Here is a 24,086-nt window from a genome sequence, read left to right as displayed (position 1 = left end):
AAAAATACCATATGGGCTTTTCTTCCTACTTATAACATCTATGAAGATAAATCAGTTTTTCTGCGACAAGAATAAAAGCAAGGGGGCTGGAACAACAGTACAGCGGTTAGGGTGTTTGCCTTGCACGTGGCCCACTCGGGTTCGATTCCCAGCATCCCATATGGTCCCCTGAGCACCGCCAGGAGTAACCCCTGTGCTGATTGGTTGGGTATAACCCAAAAAGCAGGGGGAAGGGTGAGGGAATGAAAGCAAGAAGAAGGGATTTGCAAAGATGTATTTTTGTTTGTTTGTTCTGGGGTCAAACCTTATGATATTAGGGGCTACTCCTGGTTCTACATTCAGGAATTACTCCCGGCAGTGCTTGGGGACCATATAGAATGCCGGGGTTGGCCATGTGAAATATACAAACAAGCAAGTGCCAAAGCGATAGTACAGTGGGTAGAGCATTTGCCTTGCACACGGCTGACCTGGATTTGATCTCTGGAATCCCATATGGTCCCCTGAGAATTGCCAGGAGTAATTTGTGAGTGCAGAGCCAGGAGTAACCCCTGAGCATTGACAAGTGTGACCCTAAAAGACCAAAAAACTAAAAATTAAAAAAAAATACAGGCAATAAACATACCAGCTCTCCTCAAATTCACTCTGAATCTTTCAAGTATATGTGAGGCATAAAGATGTGCACAGACAGAACCACAGAGACTCTACAAATGTTCACTCTCCTTCATTAAAAACATTAAGTTACAAAATCTTGATTTATAAATAGATCAGATGGTGCATCTAGTCTCTTACCCTGAAACCCCGGCCTGCGACTTTCACCAGACCTCTCTGGGTTGGTATCTGAGCCCTGAGAGAAGCTCCGTCTTCCCCAGTTCCCTGAGTTCACATTTACTCCATCCTCCGGTCCAACAAGCCCTGCCCAAAGACCAATCACTGTCCTGGGGGTGGAGGTGATGGTGCCGAAGGAGGCCGGGGACCAGACCCAGCCCAGTGTGGGGAGCACTCTCAGGTAAGGGCAGCACCTCCTGTGTGGGTCGCGGAAGCTGGACTTTCCAGCCCACAAGTCCTAAAGAAGTGATGTCCCTGCCCAAGAGAAGCTGGCTTTGCAAAAAGCTTGTGCCTGCAGGAAGGTGGACTAGCTCCCCTCTAATGGATCTCAGACCCACGGCAGGCCACCCCTTCCGGCCATTGGCCCCTCAGAGTGTCCCATAGACGCTGACTTTGGCCAGGGAGATGCTCTCTGTGTACTGGTTCCGGCCTTTCTCATACAGGACGTAGAGCTGGGGGGCCCGGTTCTCCCCGGCCAGGCTGCCTTCCAGGGCAGCCAGTGAGGAGTAGCCGCTGGGCCCTGGCCATAGCTGTACAGTCTCCTTTCGCCATGAGGTGCCGTTGCTGAAGCTCCAGCGCAGGGTCAGGTTCACCCCTGGGGAGAGCAACAAGAGTCAGGCAAAGGGCTGGAGCGATAGCACAGAGGGTAGGGCGTTTGTCTTCCACTCGGCTGACCCACGTTCGATTCCCAGCATCCCATATGGTCCCCCAAGCACCACCAGGAGTAATTCCTGAGTGCAGAGCCAGGCATGACCCCTAAGCATTGCTGGGTATGACCCCCCCGCCCCCCCGCAAAAAATAGCAAAAAAAAAAAAAAAGGTTGGGCAAGGGTAGGCTCTGTGCAGGCCTGGATGACTGGGGTGCCCCACCCCCATCCCGGGGCCCCCACCTGCCCAGACTCACTGAACTCTGTGTGGGCGGGGTTAGAGAAGAAGATAATGCCAGAGCTGGTGGCCACAGCTCCTGCGGCCACTACGGGGTCTATGAGCTCAGTGTCAAAGGTCACGTCACGCATCTTCAGTGTGTCACAGGCATCGTAGCTGCGGAGGACGATTCGGCAGCGGCAGTGGTAGTTGTTCTGGTTCCGGGCATTAATGACGACGGAGCCATCAGGGAGCTCATAGGGCTGAGGAGAGAGGACAGGGTTTCAGGAATATCCAGGGCAGGGCAGGGTAGAGCCGGTGGCAGAGAGCGAGGCAGGTCAGCTGGGTGACGAGAACACGTGGATTTCTGACCTGACACTCATCAGGGTTGAAATCATAATTCCGCTTGGGCTGGCCATAGGGGATGCCATTTATCCCAGTCCCATACTTCCACGAGGCACCATGGTCATCACTGAGGAGGCAGAAGACCCCATCCTGCTCCAATGTCCTGTGGCCACACACAATGAGCCGACCCTTCTTCGGCTCCCGCTGTTTCTGTGGGGAAGAAGGCCGGGGTGCTCAGGGGGCTCAGAAGAGGGGCAGGGAACCCTGCCGGGTGATGACCATATCTGCTTCCCTTCAGTTCTGGTCTTGCTCCCTGAGATCCTGAAGTTTTTCCCAGACACCCCCCGTGGCTGACTTAAGAAGCTCATTTTCAGGTCCAGAAAGATAGTACAGCAGGTAGAGTGCTTGCCTGGCACACAGCCCACCTGGGTTCAATCCCTGGTACCCCCATATGGTCCCCCAAGCTCCACCATGAGTGATTTCTGAGCAGAGCGACGGGAATAAGTCCTGAGCACCACTGGGCGTGGCCCACAGACCAAAAGAGAAGCTCTTTCAGAATAGGCTTCTGTGGGACGGGTCATCCTTGGGACTAGAGAGCCCGGATACAGGGGTGTGTGGGAGCATAAACCCAATCTGTGCTGGTCCAGGCTCATGTCTGCTCAAAAGAAGGAGTACCTGTCTCTGACTTGCACTGGCCCCAGGGAAGTCCTTATTGCCAATCCCCGAATGGGAAGCCCTTGAGAAAGTTTCATCTTCTCTAGCTGCCTCTCAGGATGTCCCTTTCTTCCAAGGAACCGTGTCTAAGATAGAAAACCTGACTTCACGGGACCTTCTCCTTCTAGAGGGCTTCACGTGGGGCATCTCCCAGACTCTCCATAAAACAGACAGAGACCTGAATGCCAGAGCCGGGTCCGGGGGCAAACATCTCCGTTCCAATATCCAAGGAGAGGTTCCGGGGTGGGCTCCAGGAGAGGCCATCGTCCTTGCTCCACACCAACATGGTGGAGGATACCTGGCAGCCAGTCTTGTGAGCACAGAGGGAGTAGAAGAGGAAGACCACTCCCGTCTCATTATCGCTCACCACTGCCCCTAGGTTCAGCCCATCGGGGGTCTCCCCATCGTCTACAATGAAGGCTGTAGGAGACCAAGTGCTGCCTGAAGGAAAAGGGGAAGGAATGTCAGCTGTGCCCTCTTAAAGGTGCCTCTTCCACCACACCCTGTTGCTTCCACCACCAGTGAGGGCCTGAGGCTGTAGGAGGCCCCAGGACCTGTCCCTCGCTATCTCTTGATCTCTATGGACTCTGCCTTTGCTCATTCCATCCAGCCACACAGGTTGGCCTTTGCTCAAAGACCTCCCCATTACCCCATTTGCAAGGGTGGGATCTGGGACAGAGTCTGGGATAGAGAGGTGCTCAATAAACATTAGCACGGTCTTTTAGGTGATCCCAGTTCCACCTCACTACCTTGGAATGCCTGCCCCTTCTCCGCAAGACCTCCAAGTCCCCCCATCCTCTGGGAGGTCAGGCTCTGCACCCAACCTAGCCTGGTTCTTGCCACCCAGTCTTCTTTATACCCTGGTCCACGGATCTCCGCAGAGCGATGAACTTGGCTCCCTCGTCCGACGAAGACATTTTTCTGGCCTCAGCAAAGGCCAGGAGAGTGCCTCGTGGGGTGACTGCGATGAGCGGGATGCGAAAGGTATCCACAGCCCCGATCTGCTTCCCACTCACCCACAGCAGCTGCTCCATGGTCACCAGCGGCCGCACCTGGGACGGGAGGAGACAGCTGACACGGAAACACTCGGTCCCGGATCTCAGAACCCAAGGACAGAGGCTGGTCCGCAACAGTCTCCGGGAGGCAGGGGGTGGGGATCACTAGCAGGGACCCGGGTTCCAGAACCGCGGAGGGGAACCAGAGGCATGTTCGGAGTGACGTTGGGGTCCCGGAGCAGGGGAGAGGATGTGGGGGGTAGTGGGGTGACAAGGAGTCTGGGGAAAGGGGGCTTCCCTAGGGGAAGGAGCTGGAGAGAGGAGACGGAGGGAGGGAGGGTAGGGACCGGGAAAAGAAGAAGGGATGGGAGAGAATCGGGTCTGGGAGGAGGAGTCCAGCGGAGGAGAGGGGCGTCGGCAGCCCTAATCTTGGGGGACCAGGGGTTATGCCGTGAGCGACTCACCAGACTGAAATCATTCTCCGCTGTGGCCCCGAATCCCGCCAGAGACAACAACAGAAGGATGGTCGTGGCAAATACCTGAACCCTACAGGACCCCCAGAACCCAAAAAGATGCGGTGCCCCGGGTCTGCTCGGGGGTCCTGTGGCGGTTCGGCCCGCTGTCATTGCTCCCTTGCGGTGGCCGCCACCACGACCCCCGGGCTTGGACCAGGTTCGGAGTCGGTCAGCTGACCCTGGCCCTTTAAGCGATCTGGTGTCACGTTCCAGGCCCGCCCCACGCCGCGTAGCACGGCCGCGTTTCCACGACTCTAATTGGCTCTCAGGCGCAAGGCTTTTACTCAATCCCGACACGTCCTTCCTATTGGTTCTCGTGGAACCTGGGAGCGCGTGACCTCCGGCGGGAAAGCCTATTGGCTGAGGGAAAGACCGACGATTACGCCCAGGAGCTTCGTGGTTGGGCTCACGTGGGGGCGGGGCTTATTTTAAAGACTCAGGCGGCGGGGAAGAGGTGAACTTGCCGAGGGCGGGAGTAAGTGGACCCAGGCTTTTTGAGAAAACAAAGTATTCTTTAATAAAATCATTTTACTACAAAATCGAGATCTGGAAGACGGAATGAAGCTGGGAAGCTGTTCAGGGCCGGGCGTCAGGTCTGAGTTTTTTATTTCTTTCTCTTCTTGTTCCCCGAGGGCACCTGGTTCTTTTTGCCCAGAATCTGCAGGAGGTTCTTGGACATGTAGTATGGTCGGGCTGGGGATCCGTCGTTCCGCTCCAGGTCTTCCACTGAGCCACAAGATAGAGAAGTTAGAGGGGAAACCCTCACTCCCACCCCCAACTCCCTGGTGAATCCTCCACTTGGAGCCAAAGATGCCTGTTTCAGTTTCAAGCCAGTTTGCGCCACCAACTACTGGACATGAGAGTCAGTTTTGTAACCTATTGAGCGAGTTATGTCATCTCAGATTCCTCATCTGTGAAATGCTGTCAATACTATATTTCCTATTGTGATCAGAATGGATGGGGGGAATGGATGTCAGTAACAGTGTCTAGTACAAACCAGATGTATGCAAGCAGCGACATTACTATGGCTACCTGTCAGGAACTTTTGTTTCTAACTTCTAACCTTAGATTTTCTGACAGCAGAAACCTTTCCCCTTGAAGACTTGGGAGAGCTTGCTAGCCTGGGAGCTCACTTCTTTCTTTCTTCCCCGAACTTGCCTGGAGTTCTCAGAAGACAACTTCGTTATTTCTAGATGTGCTAAGTCTTACTTATAAAGGCCAGCCAGAAAGATAGTGTAGTGGGTAAGGCCTTACATGTGGTGACCCTGGTTCTGTCCCCAGCACTGCCAGGAGTGATCCTTGACTATAGCAGGGTTAGCAAGCCCTGACCTCAAAACCAAAAACAATATTCAAGTCCTGATGAGTCTGGAAACTTGCAGTTAGGGAGAAGTAGTGGAGGGTGTCACTCACAGAAACAAAGGAAAAGCGTGTCCACACACATGCCAAAAACACTGAAGAAGCCGCTGGCGATAACATAGGCCCCCACGATGCAGGTCTGGAATGCACAAGGCTGGTTAGTACCCTTTGGCGGAAGTTGGAGGGGAGGAGGTCGAGATGGGGAGAAACTCACCATAATGGGCAGCCAGTAATAATTGAGTGAAGGGTTCTCAAAGTTTTTACCCAGACCCCGAATGCGACCGGAGAAAAAAAAGAAGGACAGGACCCCTGTGGGAAAGGTAAGTGTCACTCCTTGGCAATCTGCGGCTGGTTACCCTGCCGTCTGTGCCACAACTCTGGGTCCTGGTCCTTACCGACACCTCCAACCACCAGCAGCTTCCCGAAGAACAGCAGCAGGTCTGTGACTTTGTCTAGGACCACCACCCTGTAGGAGGAATTGGGCTACGTTGGGGCTGATTGGCTGGCTTGGCTGGGAACTGCTGCATTGTGCACTGGGCCAGATGCAGAGGAGAGTTGTGCTAACCAGGCAACAAAGCCCTTCTGAGCCCAGAACACCCTTGAAGCTGCTCTTTCACTGGGAACCTGAGCAGGGCGGCCCACGCAGGGGCGGATGAGGGGGGGGGGAGGGAGGAGGGGAAAGGGAGTTATCTGACCTGAGAACATTCCGCATGAGCAGCATGAAGGCGTTTTTGGCTGAGATGCAGAAGTTTTTCCCATAGATGGCGATCTGGGTAGGTGGAAAGGACAGTTACCTGGGCTGGAGCGATAGCACAGTGGGTAACGCATTTGCCTTGCACACGGCCAACCCGGGTTCGATTCCCAGCATCCCATATGATCCCCCAGCACTGCCAGGAGTAATTCCTGAGTGCATCAGCCAGGAGTAACCACTGTGCATCACCAGGTGTGACCCCAAAAAAGCAAAAAAAAAAAAAAGGACAGTGGACAGTTACCTGACTGAGAATACTGGCAGTTGCGTATGGACCCTGGATCCAGGAGCCCAGGCCGCAGCAAACTCACCATAATATATGCGTTCTTGTTCAGGAACTTGATAAACTTCTCCAGACACCAGAGGCAGCACTTGAAGCAGCACATGATGCAACGGGCCAGGGCGTTCTGGGCTCCTGGGACAAGAGGTGCACATTTAATCACTGGCCCTGGTGGCCCCTCCACAAGGACCCTGCGGTTCAGCCAGCTCACAAACCCCTTCCTCATCCCCCAGCCTAGGGCCCACCTCTCAGTTTGTGGTCAATGTACTCCAAGACAATCCGGGCGATCTGCACCAGGGACAAGATGAGGGCTCCAAAGGCGAGGGACCCAGTGTGGTAACTAGGGAGGGCTTCGTTATTCAGAGGCAGTGCTGGCACCCCCAGGATGCCCAGGGTCATGATTCCCAGCCTGCCTGGGCTTACCGGAGTGTTCGGATGAAAGCAGAGCCCAGGGGGAAGGTAGGGATGTCCTGGGGCTTCCGGAAGGCCCAGTAGAAGGAGGCAAAGGCCCCAGCCATGACACACTGGCCCAGGGCCAGGACCCAGTTGAGGGTCCAGAATAGCCCCAGTACTCCGTAGATTTGCAGGTTGAAGATAGAACGTTGTATCAGGCCTGTGGACGTGTAGCCCTGGAAGACGCACATCTCCCCTGGGCAGCTGCTAGACTGGTTCTGGAAGGGAAAGAGAGGCTCAGTTGTAGTCGGCTCACAAACCCAGGGAAGGGAGCAAAATGGGATCTTCCTTCCAGAATTTCATCAAACCACCTCCTACGTGAGCCTCGCTGGTGGCCTTCAGCCTCCCCATGGACAGAAAAGTCCTAGAGTTGCTGGGCCAAGCCCCGGTGGCCCCACCTCGGGAGCTCTAGCCATTTGGCCTTGTCTCCCTGGCCCAAGTGGCCATACATTTAAAAAAAAATTTGTTTTTTTTTTGGTAATTTGTGGGCCATATCCAGTGGTACTCAAGGCTTACTCCCGACTCTGCTGTCAGGAATCATTCCCAGTTAGGCTCAGGGGGCTTTGGGGGGTGCTGGGGATTGAACTCAGATCAGATGTGTATAGAACAAGGGCTTTAACAGTTGTACTATTTCTTCATCCCTGAGTGGTTATAGATTTAAAAAGTTCTGAGTTGGGGGATGTCGGAGAGATAACATAATGGATAAGGCCCTTGCCTTGCACATAGCTGACCTGGGTTCAATCCCTGGCATAACACATGGCTCCCTGAGCATCACCAGCAGTGATCCCTGAGCATGGAGTCAGGAATAGGTAAACCCTGAGCACAGCTGGGTATGGTCCCAAAAGAAAAAAAAAAAGGTCCTTGAGTGAGTGGGCCACTGAGATAGCTCAAAGCCCTGAGCATGCGCTTTGCATGCCGGGAACTCAGTTCCATAGGGCTCTGCCTAGTCTCCAACACTGCTGGGTGTGATCCCGAGTACAGAACTGGGAACAAACTCCTGCAGGTACAGTGCAAAAAACAAATGGAACAAAAGAAACCTCCTTCCCTCTCAACAAAACTCCAGGAAGACCCAGTAGGAGCTCACAAGGATCGATGGAATGTAACAGAAGCCAACTAAACTTCATCAACAAAAACGTTAACACAGAAGGTTCAATTCGCAACAACAGCTTAGCAAACCTTCAGAGGAGGGCTTAATGTCCCCATGTTGACATATTGTTGACATATAACAATTTTCACAAATTTTCCTTTACCAAGGTGTTTTTTTTTTTTTTTGAAAATTCCTTTAGCCGGGGCTGGAGCGATAGCACAGTGGGTAGGGCATTTGCCTTGCACGCAGCAGACCCAGGTTCGATTCCCAGCATCCCATATGGTCCCCTGAGCACTGCTAGGAGTAATTCCTGAGTGCAGAGCCAGGAGTAACCCGAAAATTGCCGGGTGTAACCCAAAAAAGCAAAAATAAAAATAGATAATTCCATTAGCCATTTAGAGCTAATAAGCAATATATAATAAATTATTTTGGGCCTGCTACGGGAGCAGACTTGAAGGGTGGTTGGGAAAATGGGGACAATGGTGAAGGAAGATGACAGTGGTGGAGGGATTGGGGTTGGAGTAATGAATGCCTGTAACAAATGCATCATGAACAACTTTGTAAGCCACGATGTTTAAAGTGGGAAAAAACAAATAAACAAACACCCTAGAAAGGACTGGGGAGTTAGCTCAGTTAGCCAGAGAAAACTCTTTGCATCCCCGAGTTCTGGGTTTCATCCCTTCATGTTATTGTCCCCAGAGCACTGCCAGGAGCAACCCCTGATCACTGAGCTCAAAGTAGCCCCGGTGGCCTCAAGTGAAAAACAAAAATACTTTCAGGAAATAAAAGCACAGGGGAACTGCAATTCAGTCCAGTGATGGAGGCAAGCTTCTGTGTATAAGGCCCTGGGTTCAGTTCCAGCATCCTCGAACGCTTAGCAATGCGAGTGTGGGAGAGGACTGGAGGGCTGAGTTGGGCACAGCAAATTTGAAGGCTGTAGAATCAGAGCCAGAAATTCTCTACTGCTGTGGGAGACTGAAGATTTTGATAATAAAAAGTTTCCTGCGGACAGAGAGATTGTATAGCAGGAAAGGCACTTGCCTTTTATGCACTGACCTGGTAATACATCTGGTTCCCTGAGCCCTGCCAGGAGTGATCCCTGAGCACAGAGTCAGGAGTAAGCCCAGAGCACCACCAGGTGTGGCCCCAAACCAAAAAAATAAAATGAAATAAGGGGTAACCTGTTTCAGAAAATGAGATAGAAGGTTATTTTTTTTTTTAATTTCCCACACCCACCTGGGCTCAGGTCTTACTCCTGGCTCTGCACACAGAATTAGGGTATCATGTGTGATGCTGGGAATCAAACTTAAGTCTACCACATGCAAGGCAAGCGCCCTACCAACTATATTATCACTCTGGCCCAGAAATGTTAGTAATTCCTAAAACGCGGCTGGAGAGGTGGTCCACCCAGAGCATCCCAGAGCATCCCCAGGAATGATTTCTGAACTCAGAGCCAGGAATAAACCTTGGGTGTGGTCCCAAAACACAAGCACAGCTGGGTATGGTTCCAAAACAAAACAAACCCATTCCTGGAACTGAGTTCACGTTTCAGATTTAATAATAACAATATTATTATTATTATTTAAAATAACCTTTCTACTTTGAATATGATTATGGATTTGTGTTATCTCCACTGCATAGCACTTGGGGCTTTGACTCACAGTCCCTGGCATATTGTTGGGGTCTCTGGAAATGTCAATAAGCCTTTTGTTACTTTTTTTTTCTTTTGCTTTTTGGGTCACACCTAGCGATGCACAGGGGTTACTCCTGGCTCACGCACTCAGGAATTACCCCTGGCAGTGCTCGGGGGACTATATGGGATGCTGGGAATCGAACCCAGGTTGGCCTTGTGCAAGGCAAACGCTCTTCCCACTGTGCTATTGCTCCAGCCCCAATTGTTATCTTTTTTTTTTTTCCTCAGTGGTGGGCACCAAACCCAGGGCCTCATGTTTGCTTTGCCATCGCATGCTACCACGGAGCTCCATTCTAGCTGTCCCCCCCATCCCCACCCCCTTTACTAAGAATAAGGCTGATGCCTGAGAGCACATCCTGGCTCAGCTGGGGGTCGGAGGGGACTGGAGAGCTTTGAGGACAGTAAATCCAGCTCTGCTTTCTGGAAATCTCACAGGGAGAGTTTGGGGACTCTGCTTCTCCCCCAGGTCAGGGAATCCCACCTGCTTGTCTCCTAGCGCTACTCCCAGGAAGAGAACTTTAAGAAACTAGAGAGGCTGGAGCATTAGTACAGCTAGAGAGCTTGTCCTTACGCAAGGCTGATCCAGGTTTGATCCTAGGCACCCTGCATGGTCCCCTGAATCCACCTGGAGTGATCCCTGAGCACTGTGGAGTGGGCCCCCAAAGCAACAACAAAAAGAAAAAATAGAAACTAGGGCCCAGAGAAATAATACAGTGGGTAAGGTGCTTACCTTGCATGTGGCTGACATGGGTTTGATCCCTGAAATCCCTGAACAGAGCCAGTGTAAGCCCTGAGCACTGCCAGGGGTGGCCCCTAAAAAAGAAACATTGCACCTTCCCCCCGAAGCTTTAGTTTCCTTCCTGGTATCATAGACAAAAAAAGAAACTAGGGCTGGAGGGAAAGTACAGAGGGTAGGATTCTTGCCTTGCGTGTGACTGACTGGGTCCCTATATGGTTCCCCCAGTCGTGCTAGAAGTGATTCCTGAGCTCAGAGGCAGGAGCAAGCTCTGAGCAATGCCAGGTGTGGCCCCCAAACAAAAAAGAAACTAAGGGATGGAGGGGCTGGAGTGATAGCACTGCGGGTAGGGCGTTTCCCTTGCACACAGCCCGATCCGGGTTCGATTCCCAGCAACCCATCCCATATGGTCCCCTGAGCATGGCCAGGAGTAATTCCTGAGTGCATGAACCAGGAGTAACCCCTGAGCATCACCGGATGTGACCCAAAAAGAAAAAAAAAACTAAGAGGCGGGGAAATAAGTAGGAAGTTAAGACACTTGCCTAGTAAGACCCTAGTTCCATCCCCAACACCACATGGTTCCTGGGGCATTGCTAAGTAGTCCTGGAGATCCCTGACCCCAGGCCCCTGAGCACTGCCTGTGAGCTCCCCTGCACTCAACACACACAAAAAGGTAAAGGTAAAGGTAAAGGCCCTCCCGTTGATCGTCGATTTGCTCGAGCGGGCCCAGTAACGTCTCCATTGGAGACTTTGTTGTTACTGTGTCTGGCATATCGAATACTCTCAGTAGCTTGCCAGGCTCTCCGAGAGGGGCGGAGGAATCGAACTCGGGTCGGCCATGTTGGCCGCTTGTAAGGCGAACGCCCTACCGCTGTGCTATCACTCCACACACAAAAAGAAACTAAACAAAACATATCTGGGGCCAGAGCTATGGAAGAGCGGGGAGGGCGCTTGCCTTGCATGCAGCCAACCTGGGTTCAATTCCCGGCATCCCATATGGTCCCTTTGAGCACCGCCAGGCGTAATTCCTGAATGCAGAGCCAGGAGTGACCCCTGACTATAGCTGGGTGTGACCCAAAAAGAAAGAAAGAAAGAAAGAAAGAAAGAAAGAAAGAAAGAAAGAAAGAAAAAAACCAACCCACCAAACCTATCTGCTGTTATCAGCTCTTATCAGGTGCCAGGCATGGTACTGAGTGTTTTATGTACTCAATGTCATTTAATCTCAGCCACCCTGAGGAACAGGTATTGTAATTCTCTCCATTTTCTAGACAAAGGACTGAGACTCCCAGGATACAGGGGCAGAGGAATGCCCAGGGAGGGATAGAGAAGCTGGTATGTGCTTTCCGGTCAAGCCCTGTGCTCAGACACAACATGCCTCCTCCCTCAGCCTCAGTTTCCTCTCTCGCATCATGAACACCTCAGAGGAAGGATCAGACTTGGAGTCGGACTCGCAGTGTGATCCTGACTCAGCCCCTTGGCCTCACTGGTTTTCAGTTTCCTCAGCACAATGAGGGATTTGAACCAGTGGCTCTTGAGGTTCCTCCCTCAGCCATATGGGTGCCCCCTTCCATGTTCATCCCAAATCCCCTCACCTGCAGGGGGTTGCAGGATGCATTCAACAATACATTCTCACAGCCAGGCAGGCTGATGTTCGGTGCCCATACGACATACTGGGGTTGTCCTGATGTGGCCAGGTACCCAGAGGGGAGTCAAGGAAAGCATGGTGACATGATGATGTAGAAGGAAGGTAAGGAGCAGGAGCAGGACCTCCGAGTGACCCATTCTAGGAGCTGGGCAGATGAACAGGTCATAAACTTATGGCCAGAGCAGAGCACAAGAGACAGACCTGACTGGTTGCTGGAGCAGAAACAAGACAGGGACCTAAAACAGAAGTCTAATATGGATTCTAAAACAGAATGTTCTAGTTACTGATCGCACCAATCATTATGTATGTTAGCAACACTGTATATGTCACTGTCACTGTCCTCCCGTTGTTCATCGATTTCCTCGAGCGGGTCCAGTAACGTCTCCGTCGTGAGACTTTGTTGTTACTGTGTTTGTATATGTCAGATGAGAAAATCGTTCCCATGTCATTGGTGCATACTGCAGGTAACCCTGGCTAGACCCAATTTGGTGTGAGGTAGCTGCTAATTCTCCCTTAAGACTCCCTTGAGTCTCTCAGGTGTCTGTGTCTGTTTCATGGTCACATGTCTGTACAGGGGAGAGCCACAGGTTCCCTCCGTGGTGACCCTATACGGGGTTCTTGGCCACGACTGCACGGAGGGTGGAACCCCATCTGTGCTCACTCTGAACTCTGTTCTGTGGGTCAGAAGGGGGTTTTCCCAGAAGGAAGCACCCAAGTGCACTGTGGATAAGGAGTGCTCCTTATCCCCAGGACTCCAGGAGGCCTGGACACATGCGCAAAGGATACAGGGCGGTCATGGCCCAATATACAATGCAAATGAGCAGGAGGACAAAAGTGACAAGCGGGTAGAATACGGTCGACATCATCTGTGCCACAGCCCTGCAGGAGACGAGAGCTGTGAACCCCCAGAACCTGACCCCCACCCCATGGTCCTCTCAAAAGCCTGGCTCTGGTCCAGACCCACACCCACCCTTCCCAGGGCCTGCTCCTGCCTCCCCCAGGCTGGCCCCCTGGACGGGTGGAGCTCGGGGCCCTTGGAGGCACTTGGGGGAAATGATGGGAATCCTCTAGGGCCCCATTTGCAGGTTCTGCGTCCCTCCACCAGGATTCCCGTCATCCCGCCCAACTTCCCCCAAGCACACCCTCACGGGGCACCTGCTCCATTCTAGGACCCTATGAGATCCGTCATTTAACCCTCACGACAACCCTCCAAGGTCGGATCTCTTATTCTCCCCATTTTACAGCAGGCTAAATGGAGGCTGAGGTCACCAATGGGTCAACCATTGAGCTAGTCTGCCCTTTCTCCCCCCTGGCTCTTCGCAGCCTTCCTGCGCCGTGTTCTAGGCCCACCCCCCCACCCTCTAGCCATTGTCCTGCCCAGGCAGGCCCTGACTTGCTGGCCTCCGTCAGGAGGGCGATGGCGATGCGAATACGCTGGCGCAGGAAGATGAGCAGCAGGAGCAGGACGCCCTCCAGCACGGACAGGACAATGACTGCAAGGGACAAGGGAGCAGAGGGCCAGTCAGGGAGGCTGCGCCGGGCGGCCTGGGGCAGCTAAAGGTGAGAGCCCTGGGAGACTCACGTGCGGCCAGCCAGGTCTCCTTGACGCTGCTGTAGGCGCTGAGGTTCGTGGTGAAGCCCAGCTCGGCGATGGAGAGGCCCTTGTCCCGCAGGGTTCGGTACTCAATCCAGCAGTGGTAGATGCCATAGGCCAGCACGCCCAGCACGCCCACGATCAACACCAGCACCAGGGGCCCGGCCACCAGGCGCAGGAGCAGGATAAACACCATGCTCAGGACCAGGGCCACTCCCAGGGCGCTGCAGGAGGAGGAGCCGTAAGACCCCCTCAGGGATTTCCTTTCTGGGCTCCCCAGATGCTCACACACCCCCTCCCCCGTGTCCCCTGATTGGACCCCCTCCTTCCTTCCTTCCTTCCTTCCTTCCTTCCTTCCTTCCTTCCTTCCTTTCTTTCTTTTTGCTTTTTGGGTCACACCTGGTGATGTACAGGGATTACTTCTGGTTCTGCACTCAGGAGTTACTCCTGGCGGTGCTCAGGGGACCAAATGGGATGCTGGGAATTGAACCCGGGTCTGGCCGCATTCAAGGCAAACACCCTACCCACTGTGCTATCACTCCAGCCCCCCTCCCCTTTTTCTTTCTTGGAGTTTTTTGGCTGCACCCTGTGGTGCTCAGGGGCTACTCCCGGCTCTGTGCTGAAGCATCATTCCTAGTGATGCCAGGACCATGCAAAGCTGGGGATCAGAACCAGGCCCTTCACATGCAGAGCATGGCTCAGACCTATTTTCTTTTTTTTTTTGCTTTTTGGGTCACACTCAGTGATCCACAGGGGTTACTCCTGGATGATGCACTCAGGAATTACTCCTGGCTGTGCTTGGGGGACCAAATGGGATGCTGAGAATCGAACCTGGGTCAGGCCACATGCAAGGCAAGCACCCTACCCTCTGTGCTATCACTCCAGTCCCAGGTTCAGACCTTTGAGCATCTCCCCGGCCCCAAGACCCCCTGTTTGAGCCACACCCAGCGATGCTCAGGCCTCACACCTGGCTCTGTGCTCATGGATCACTTCTTGTTGACTTGGGGGGCACTGGCGACCAAGCATACTGGGTCAGCTGTTCTGTGCTCTCTGGCCCAGACCCACTTTGTTCACTGGGGCTTGAGGTTCGTTATAAGCTCGGATTCTCCCTCCTCTGTCTAAAGTCTCTCCTTTAGATCTTGGACTTGGGTGGATCAGATGGGATGAAGGGAAGAACAGTGGGGGCTGGGAGGGGAATCTGTTGACTCACATGAGAATCCAGTACCAGGACTTGGCAAAATCTTCAAAGATCTTAACGCTGATATCGCGGGCATTGAGGCTGTCTAGAAGGCCGCTGTGGGGCAGAAGCAGGCCCAGATGGGTCATGGGTAAGCAGGAAGGAGCGCAGGCTAGAGGTGGCAGTGGCGGTACCTACCTGATGCCCTGGGTGGTGTTGCCGATGATCCCTGGGAGTTCAGGAGGAGTACTATTGACCAATGGAAAACACCGGCCCAGAGCTGCAGGGAGAGGACCAGGCTACTGGGAGGGAAGGTCAGAGCTTTGCCTGGAAGTCTCTGCCCCACCCCCCACAGTAGGAAAGACGGGCTCCACCTCCTGAGGTGCTCCCCACTCCACACCCCAGTGAAGAGTGCTCCTGGCTTGTGAATCTAAGCCAACTTCCTTCACTGTCTCCCGAGTGGCCCCTTTCTCTTCTTTCTGCACCCTTTGGGCTCAGACCTTTGGCCTCTGTGGCCTGGATTCTGTACAAGCTGTCCACCCTCCAAGCCACCTTCTGTCAGCATGTGGGCAAAAGGACACAGCATAAGCACATGCTTCCAGGGGTTGGGGCACAGCTGCTCACAGCATAGGCTCTGCCCCAGAGGGGGCCATACTGCCGCTGTCTGTACTCTGAGGTCTCCCCCCAGAAATCCCTTTTGCTATTTTTCGTTCCACTCCAGACCCCTCTCTCTGCTCCAGGAAACCTTCTCAAACACCTGTTAAGTGCATCTCGAACCATCTGACTTTAGAACACATATGAGATCCTTCCTGGTGTACTTACAGAGACAGTAGATGTCTTTTCTCATGCTATAGTTAAAAAAAATAAATAAACCCACAGGGACCACACCTGGAATTGCGGGGATAGAAAATATGCTAGACATATGTTGCGGGGATAGAAAATATGCTAGACATATGCTAGCCACTTGTGCTATCTTCGTTTCCTAAAGTTTTCTTTGGTTTTTGGTCCACACCCAGTGATACTTAAGGGTTACTCCTGATTCTGCGCTCAGGAATTACTCCTGGTGGTGCTCAGAATACCTGGTGCAGGGAAGTTGACACTTGTAAAGGGATTGGTGTTGAATTATTGAATGCTTAAAACTCAATTGTCAGTAACTTTGTAAATCAGGGATTATATAATAATAATAATAAGTGCATTTTGGTACCCATGGTTTCCCATCCTTGGTGAGAGGTGCCTCTTAACTGTTGTGCAGGGGGTCCCAGGGGCCACTCCTAGTGCTTCTCAGGAATCTTTTTTTTTTTCTTTTTTGGATCACACCCGGTAATGCACAGGGGTTACTCCTGGCTTTGCACTTAGGAATTACTCTTGGCAGTGCTCAGGGGATCATATAGGATGCTGGGAATCGAACCCGGGTTGGTCGTGTGCAAGGCAAACGCCCTACCCGCTTCTGGGCTGGTAGTTTAATGTGAGATCCCTAAGGTGTAGTGCTAACGGTGGCCTGGGACCACCAGATCCACAGCCAGCAGTGCTCGGAAGCCATCATGCATTGCTGTGGGGAGAATTGGAGTCTTGCGTGTCCTTGATCCCTGTGCTTTCTGCCCGGCCCCTTGGCCTCCCCTGTTCTCAGGAGACTCTCATGCAAGTCTCTTTGTGATGATCTCTCACCTCTTCACCCAGAACGCAGCTGAAATGGGGAGCACCCTCGTTCCTACAGAGTCTGCCCCCAGTGCCCACCACACATCAGCGACAGTCTGAGCACAGAGCACAGAGCCCAGAGCATGCTTCACTTCCACTAGAGACCAGCTGTGTGACTTTACTCTCTCAGGATCTGTTTCCTCATTGGGGCAATAAAAATATTGGAGTAGATGGAGCCTGGGGAAGGAATGCGGCTTCTCACCTGGACTGGAAGGGAGGAGAAAACTGGGGCAGAGTTCCTGTTGCAGGCTCTGGAGCACATTCTGGAAGGAGAGAGCAGGACACACAGCTGGAGGAAGTGAGGCCCCTCATGCCATCTCCACAGTCGTCTAATTCCCCTTCTGCCCTGTGCATGGGTGCCCTCTTTGCCCACAGGGATGATTCTGGGGGCAGGCTCACCATATTCTCGGGTACCCCTGGCTGACAGAAGTTCTTGTTTGTAGTGAAGACCTCCCCAACTGTCTGCATGTACTGTTGCGGTTCCACGGTCCATGACTCATGTGGGCAGGAGGACACGCACACCTGGGGGTGGAGAGCGTGCTGGGAGGTTGATACCTGCACCCTGGGGAGAGCTGGGGCAGGGGCAGGCCTCCAGGCTGACCTGAGGTGTGGGACACTGGAGGCCTTTCTCTGCTACTGTGATGATATTGGTGGCCAAGATGCAGCTGAAGATGTTGAAGTAGAGGAGATACGGTTTATCTCTGCGGGAAGGGAGGAAACGCAGCCATCAAGGCCTGGGCCAGCATGAGGGGAAGGAGGGCCTGCACCACCTCAGCCAGTCTCAAGCTTGAGGCGCACCATGCCCCAGACATACAAACCACTGACTCCTGGCTTCACAAAGCTCAGTCTAGCTGGGGGACATTGGGAGACACCGAAGATTCCTCCAAATCATTCAGCATCATAGCTGAGCAAATGGTTAACAGCCTGAACGTGGGGGTTAAATCACCATCGGGCTTAATGACTTGTGCAAGTCAGGTCACTGCTCATAGTCTCGGTTCTGTCATGTGTGAAATAATGGTATCCACCTCACCTGGCGTAAAGTGGAGTTGTGTGTAAAGTTCACCGCCTGCCTGGAAAATCAACGCCCTGAAAATGTTAGAGATTGACCATTTTCTGCCAGCCACTGCTGGGATGGTAGCTGAGTGTCAGATGAAGGGATCAAAGCTCAGAGGCTGGGCCCTCGGCCTCAGACCTCACCCCCAGAACTCACCCAGCTGCGGAGTCGAAGAACAGTGTCAGAACTCAGATCCAGAACTGTCAGAGAGAGGCAGACATCACCCCCAAGCTCCAGCTAGTCTTTTAGGTGCAAGGATGATTGATTTCATAGGATGAGCTGTAAAAGCGGGCTGCAGGGTGCCCTTACACTAAGAGACACCAGTGACTAGGTTGGGGGAAAGGTACCCCTTGCAAAGGCTTCTGAGAGACTAAACCTTTTACACTGCAGCTCACAGAGAAGTCAGCAATTTAAATTTGCATAAGAGTCATGCCCTTGTTCCTGGGCTTTTCCGGGTGATCTCCTCTAATTGACTCCCCCTTCCCCCACATGCATCTTTTGTTTCTGGCTACTGTTATTTAAGGTGACTTAAACAAAGAATCATTTGGTGGGGCATTTTTACTGGGCTCTCTCACCCATACCAGAGATTTATAGGCTATATTAAGCTTTGTTTCTTTTTCTTTTTTGAGGGGAAGCGGGTGCAGGGCGGGGAGGGGCATACCCTGCCATACTCAGGGTTCACTCTTGGTGGGCTCCGTGGACCTCAAGGAGTGCCCAGGTCAGACATGTGTAAGAAAAGCGCCTTACCCGCCGAACTATGGCTCCCTACCAGCTGAACTATGGCTCTGGTCCCTTGTTTTGTCTGATATTGAAAACCCAAGCCGGAAGGGGGCGTTCCCCGCCCCTCGCTCCCATATCACACTGCTTCCCAGTGATGGGGGCCTTCTCCAGTGGGGAGGCTCTGGGAGGCCAATGGGGATGTGGTAGAGCTGATACCAGTCTGAAAGGTCACTACCCCTTGCCCATTTCAGGCTTCCTTCTGCCTATTTCAGGCAGAGAGATGGGGGTGTTGGGGGAACTGTAAGCATACCCAGAAAAAAATAAATAAATAAACTGAAACCAAAGGCATGAAGGTCTTTGAAATACTGGACCCACTGGAGCACTGGGAAAGCCTTTGTGATGCAGAATTCCTGGCCCAGAGCACAGCTGGATCCCAGGATGGAGGCGTGCCCTGGATGGCTCTGTGAAGCAAAAACTACCACATTACCAACAGACATGGGGTGGGAGAGGGGGCTGGCCTGGGTTTCTTCCCCAGCACCCATTATGATCCCCCAAGCCCCACCATGAGTGATCCCTGAGTGCACAGCCAGGAATGAGCCCTGGGCACAGCTAGGTGTGGGCCAAAAATTAAAAAAGAAAGAGTTGGACCACCAGACATTCAATGTTTTTCCCAGTGAAAAGTTCAAATCAGGGGCCAGGTAAGGAGCTTGCCAACAATCCTGGCTAGCTAACAACACCTTGTCTGAGTACAGCTGGGTATGGCCCCCCCAACCAACCAACCAACCAACCAACCAACCAACCAATTAATCAAACAATAAGCACAATGTCTACTTATGTAAAGAATTACAGAAAACTACTCATACTCATACCCAAAGTCATTGTGTCCTTTCTCACTCTGAAGAAACCTGTTCTGGAAACTCTTTCCCTTCATTTCCCACCTCATTTCCTTTTTTCTTTGTTTTTGGACCACACTCAGTGGGTGGTTAGGGGTTACTCCTGGCTCTGCACTCAGGGATCATTCCTTGTGGGCTCGGGGTCATATGGAATGCTAGGAATCGAACCCTGCTTGACCAAATGCAAGGCAAATGCCTTATCTGCTGAACTGTCTCTCAGGCCCCTTCCCGCCTTATTCTTAAATAAACTTACTTCACTATCTCTCTCCTTTCTGTAAATCTATTCTATGAGGGATCATTCCTAGAAAACCTGGATAGGATTTAAGGCAGACTTTTTTTTTCCCCCTTCCTGTAAAAAGCAGCTCCTCACTCCAGCCTGAGTTCCATGGTTCCTAAGAAATCAAGTGCGGGGTATCATTCCCCATGCTGGGTTGGTGAGCTGGTGAGCTGTGAGGTCTGAACCATGAGATCTATATGGTAAACTCAGAGAAATTCCCCTCCGTCTCAGTTTCCCCAGGCACTACGGGTGACTGAGCCAGTAGGGAGGGAAGCCATAGACTCTTTCCTGTTTTCCTTTCTGAAATTTGGGCCACACCTGTTTGTGCTCAGGGATCACTCCTGGCAGGCTCAGGGAGTACCAGGGATCAAATCCAGGTCAGATGCATGCAAGCCAACTGCCTTACCGGCTGTACTATCGCTCAGTCCCCAGGAAGCATCAGAGATGCTGAGGTTGTCACCTCCCTTCTCCCCACCAACATTCCTGTCCCCTCTTTGTCTGCAGGACACACACAATGTCACTTGGGTTCCTCCTGGTTCACCGAGAGATGGAACTGGGACTCCCTTATGCAAAGTGTGCGCTCCGGCCCACGGAGTGTGCTTGGTACTCACTTATTTTCCCCTATCCCGCAGTAGGCTCCAGTAGAGTTCCTGGGGTATAGGACCTGTTGGGGGTCTCCATACAGCCAGGCTGAAGAGAGACAGAGGAATCATGAGAGCAAGGAGCAGGACAGGGCATGGTTCCCAGATGGGGTCCTGGATGCCAAGCTCATCGCCGTCGGCCTGCGAAGCCGGAAACTCACCCACGAGCCCCACCGCGATGTAACCCAGAATGAAGACCAGGAAGAGGACACAGCAGATGACATCTGTGCAGCTCCTGCGGGAGACACGGGGAGTGCGAAGGGGGATGTGACCTGCGCGAGCCAAGGTTTGAGATTTGAGAGGGGTAACCTATATGATAGTAGGGTCGAGGGGGTCAGATATTTGGGTTTTTTTGTGTGTTTTTTTTTGTTTTTTTTTGCTTTTTGGGTCGTAACCAGCGATGCTCAGGGGTTACTCCTGGCTCTGCGCTCACGAATTAACCCTGGAGGTGCTCAGGGGACCATGCGGGATGCTGGGAATCGAACTCGGGTTGGCCATGTGCAAGGCAAACGCCCTACCCGCTGTGCTATTGCTCCAGGGGGGGTCAGATATTTGTTAACAAAATTTTTTTTTTTTATTTTCTAAATAGGTAAATGTTTTTGTTTGGGGGCCACCCCTAGTGGAGACCATATCATGCTAGGGATAGAACCCTGCTTCCTGTACCTCAGTCATCAATTCTTTTTTTTTTTTCAGGGGTTCCTCCTGACTCTGCACTCAGGAATTACTCCTGGCAGTGCTCGGAGGACCCTAGGGGATGCTGGGAACTGAACCCAGGTTGGCCGTGGGCAAACGCCCTACCCGCTGTGTTATCACTCCAGCCCCCTCAGCCATCGATTCTAATACAGAAAAATGCACAACTTTTAATGGCTTAGCCGGATGACTTGCCCTATGAAAGTGACCAGAGGGCCTGGAGAGAGCACAGTGGGTAAGGCGGTTGCCTGGCGCGTGGCTAACCCAGGTTTGATCCCTGACACCCTATATGGTTCCCTGAGCCCACCAGGAGTGATCCCTGAGTGCAGAGGCAGGAATAAGCCCTGAATAGCGGTGGGTGTGTTCCACAAACAAACAAACAAACAACAAACAAAAAGAAAGTGCCCAGAGCAGAAGAAACGTCCCCATCACTCCAAAACCCCCTTTTGCACCCCCACCCCTTCACAGCATCACTTTCATGGGGCACTTTCATTTTCCCCAACAAGCTTCTAACCATATGGCAGCAAAAAATAAAGCAAAAGCACTGCGACCCCCATTGCTCCTCCCCTCCTTCAGGCCCACAGCAGAACAGGGCCCAGAACTCACCTATTCTTGATGGGGCCTCGGAAGGACGGGTCATAGCTGACCGGTTGCCCTGAGGGATGCAGGGGGGAGTGTAAAGTGAGGGGTCTCTGTCCTCACTTCCAGCCCAATTCCCCTTGCCCCAGGATCCTCCCAGCCCCCTGGAGTGCAGGGAAGGCAGACAGGAGCGGGACTGGCAGGTGGTAAAGTTGGACACCAGGAAAGGTAGCACCAAAGCTGGCCGCCGGTGCAGTGCTCCATGGGGCCAGACCAGGATGGAGGATGCAGACCTTTGGGGGTCATTTCCATTTCTGGTTCCCACCTCAAGGAGCTGGGGGTCCCCTGCCCCTTCGTCCCACCTGGCGCACTTCTCCTGAGTCTCCTCAAACTGGGGTGTGGGCTTCAACCCTCTCAAGTGCTCTTCCCTCCCTGAACTCTACGTGGGGGGATCCTTGGAGCCCACCAGGGAAAGGAACAGAGTTAGAGGCTCAACTCCTGCAGAGTCTGGGGAGGGAGGTCCCCAGCGGAAGGGACCCCTGGTCACTGCCAGTCTCCAGGAAAGTATTCACGGTGATACTTGAGCCTGGCCACTGAGGCTGTGTCCAGTTCCTGGTCCTCCCTGAGTACACAGAGCGAGGAGGCGGGGCCAGACTCGGGTCCAGCGGGCACCCAAGAGAGAGGGAGAGTGTTAGGCAAGAGTGTGGGAAGGGGTGGGGTCCACTTCCCAAAGGGGCTCTGGACTCTGTCCCTCTAAGAGTCTCTCTGTCCTCTGGGAGGTCAATGATTGACTGAAAGCTGCTCGCTCCAGGAAGTCTGCAGAAAGCTTATTGTTTGTTCCCTTGATCCTCTGTTTCTGGCAGCCTCCTCTGGGGGGCAGACACTTGACTGAGGGAGAGGAGATGCCCAAACCCCAGGCGGCCTCCCCCACCCCCATCCCTGCCGGCAGTTCAGAGTAGGAAGCTGCTCCCCTATTCCCTCTTCCCTTAGGCACAAGCTCCCCTCCATCCCCAGGCCCCTGGGACAGGCTCCCAGCACTAGTTCCTCAGAGATTCTGGAGACAGACACCCCGCCCTTCCTTTCCTTTCTTTCACAGGAACCCCAGAAGGCTTCTCCTATTCTTCAAGTTACCTGGAAACAGGCTCCCTTCCCAACCGTCCCCCGAGGCAGACCCCAGTCCCCTTGTCTCACCACAGTCCTAGCTGTGTGTCCTCAAAGGGTCCCCAACAGGGTGTTGTTTTGAGGGGAGGGGAGGATGTTTGGGCCACAAGTGACGATACTCAGGGGCTACTCCTGGCTTTGTACTCTGGGTTCATCCCAGCAGAGCCCATTCCCCTGCTGTGCTTCAGAGACCCCACAGAGCGTGCTTCAGAGACCCCACAAAGCGTGAGTCCAGCTGGCACTCCCCAGAAACACCCTCTGGTCCCAGCCACCCCACGAGGCTCCTTCACACCAAACGCCCCCAGCAGAACCGTCGTGCTCAGGACGGTGTGTTCAAGCTCTGCCTCTGTGGTTCAAGCCCCCTCCCCAGCAGCCACAATGCCTCTGAGACTCAGTTTCTCGCCCCAGCGCCCCCCAGCAATGGCCCCTAGCCCCAGACCGCACCCCCTCTCAGGATGCCGCCTCTGCCTTCTTCCATCAGCTGCTTTCCCAGGCCCTCCCCTCAGGGACCAGGATCCCCCGGTCCTCCCCGCTGGGCTCAGCCCCTCCACAGCTCCAGAGCAGCCCCGAGCCCCCTTCTCCTCCGCACTCTGCACTCCCGCAGGGTCAGGGGGGCGGGCAGCTTACCCAACGCTGGGTCCCCGTCCAGCTTCTGCTTCCCCCCCATGGCTCAGTCTCCGGAGTGATTGGAGCCGGGAGACCTGGCGACTCACCTGCTGCCAACTCCGCCCTCCCACACTGCCACACGTCACAGCCCCACCTCCGCCTGTGGTCCCCGATTCTCCAGTTCCTCCTTCCAAGCTCCAGCTCCACAAGTGCCCCGAGGGAGGGCAGGCCTGCCTGGGGCTGCTTCCCGAGGCCCCTGGACTATGGCCTAAATGAAGGGCTCCGCAGCTCTAGGAAATCCTCAGTTTCACCAACTGCCTCAACACCTTCACCCTCTGGCAAGCCACTGTAAGAGGTTTGCCTTTGGTTTTGGTCCACAAGCAGCTCTGCCCTCATGGATGAAAGGATCCCCTGATGGTGCTCAGGGGACTATGTGGGGTGCCAGGGATGGAACCCAGGTGAATTGTGTGCGAGGCATTTAAACACCCTACCTGCCCTCTCTGTCTTTAAGAGCTTGACTTGTAACAGGGGTGTTTCAACCACTTGTGACCCTTTTTGAGCCATACCCGGCGGTGCTCAGGGAATTATATGGGATGACGCGGATCAAACCCAGGCCAACTACGTACAAGGCAAGCACCCTCCCCGATGTCCAATCACTCTGGCCTGTGACCTTATTTCTACTGCAACTCAGCAGACCACAGCAGACACATCCGATTCACTACACTGTGAATTTGGAACCAACAT

At 53.3% G+C, this 24,086-nt stretch overlaps 2 protein-coding genes across 2 annotated transcripts; both read right to left on the bottom strand.

Moving 5' to 3' along the window:
• Window positions 1–706: 706 nt before the first annotated feature.
• On the bottom strand, window positions 707–4,494 carry NEU1 (neuraminidase 1). The gene is made up of 6 exons (XM_056127304.1): window positions 4,207–4,494; window positions 3,607–3,799; window positions 2,926–3,188; window positions 2,061–2,243; window positions 1,729–1,951; window positions 707–1,420 (listed from the first exon to the last, which is right to left on the bottom strand). Exons 1-6 carry the CDS (start codon window positions 4,366–4,368, stop codon window positions 1,194–1,196), a joined length of 1,251 nt encoding a protein of 416 aa, XP_055983279.1. The 5' UTR covers window positions 4,369–4,494; the 3' UTR covers window positions 707–1,193.
• Window positions 4,495–4,826: 332 nt separating this feature from the next.
• On the bottom strand, window positions 4,827–23,403 carry SLC44A4 (solute carrier family 44 member 4). The gene is made up of 21 exons (XM_056127711.1): window positions 23,364–23,403; window positions 21,603–21,651; window positions 20,468–20,541; window positions 20,277–20,355; window positions 17,323–17,422; window positions 17,121–17,243; window positions 16,924–16,984; window positions 15,225–15,306; window positions 15,060–15,143; window positions 13,838–14,073; window positions 13,649–13,748; window positions 13,042–13,134; window positions 12,203–12,308; window positions 7,065–7,312; window positions 6,887–6,981; window positions 6,673–6,776; window positions 6,309–6,382; window positions 6,009–6,079; window positions 5,828–5,922; window positions 5,668–5,752; window positions 4,827–4,983 (listed from the first exon to the last, which is right to left on the bottom strand). Exons 1-21 carry the CDS (start codon window positions 23,401–23,403, stop codon window positions 4,862–4,864), a joined length of 2,121 nt encoding a protein of 706 aa, XP_055983686.1. The 3' UTR covers window positions 4,827–4,861.
• Window positions 23,404–24,086: the final 683 nt, after the last annotated feature.

Source organism: Sorex fumeus, unplaced genomic scaffold, assembly GCF_029834395.1.
Source record: "Sorex fumeus unplaced genomic scaffold, SorFum_2.1 ptg000063l, whole genome shotgun sequence".
Lineage (NCBI taxonomy): Eukaryota > Metazoa > Chordata > Mammalia > Eulipotyphla > Soricidae > Sorex > Sorex fumeus.
Note: the sequence above shows the minus strand (reverse complement) of the source record. Positions and strands in the feature narration are given on the sequence as shown.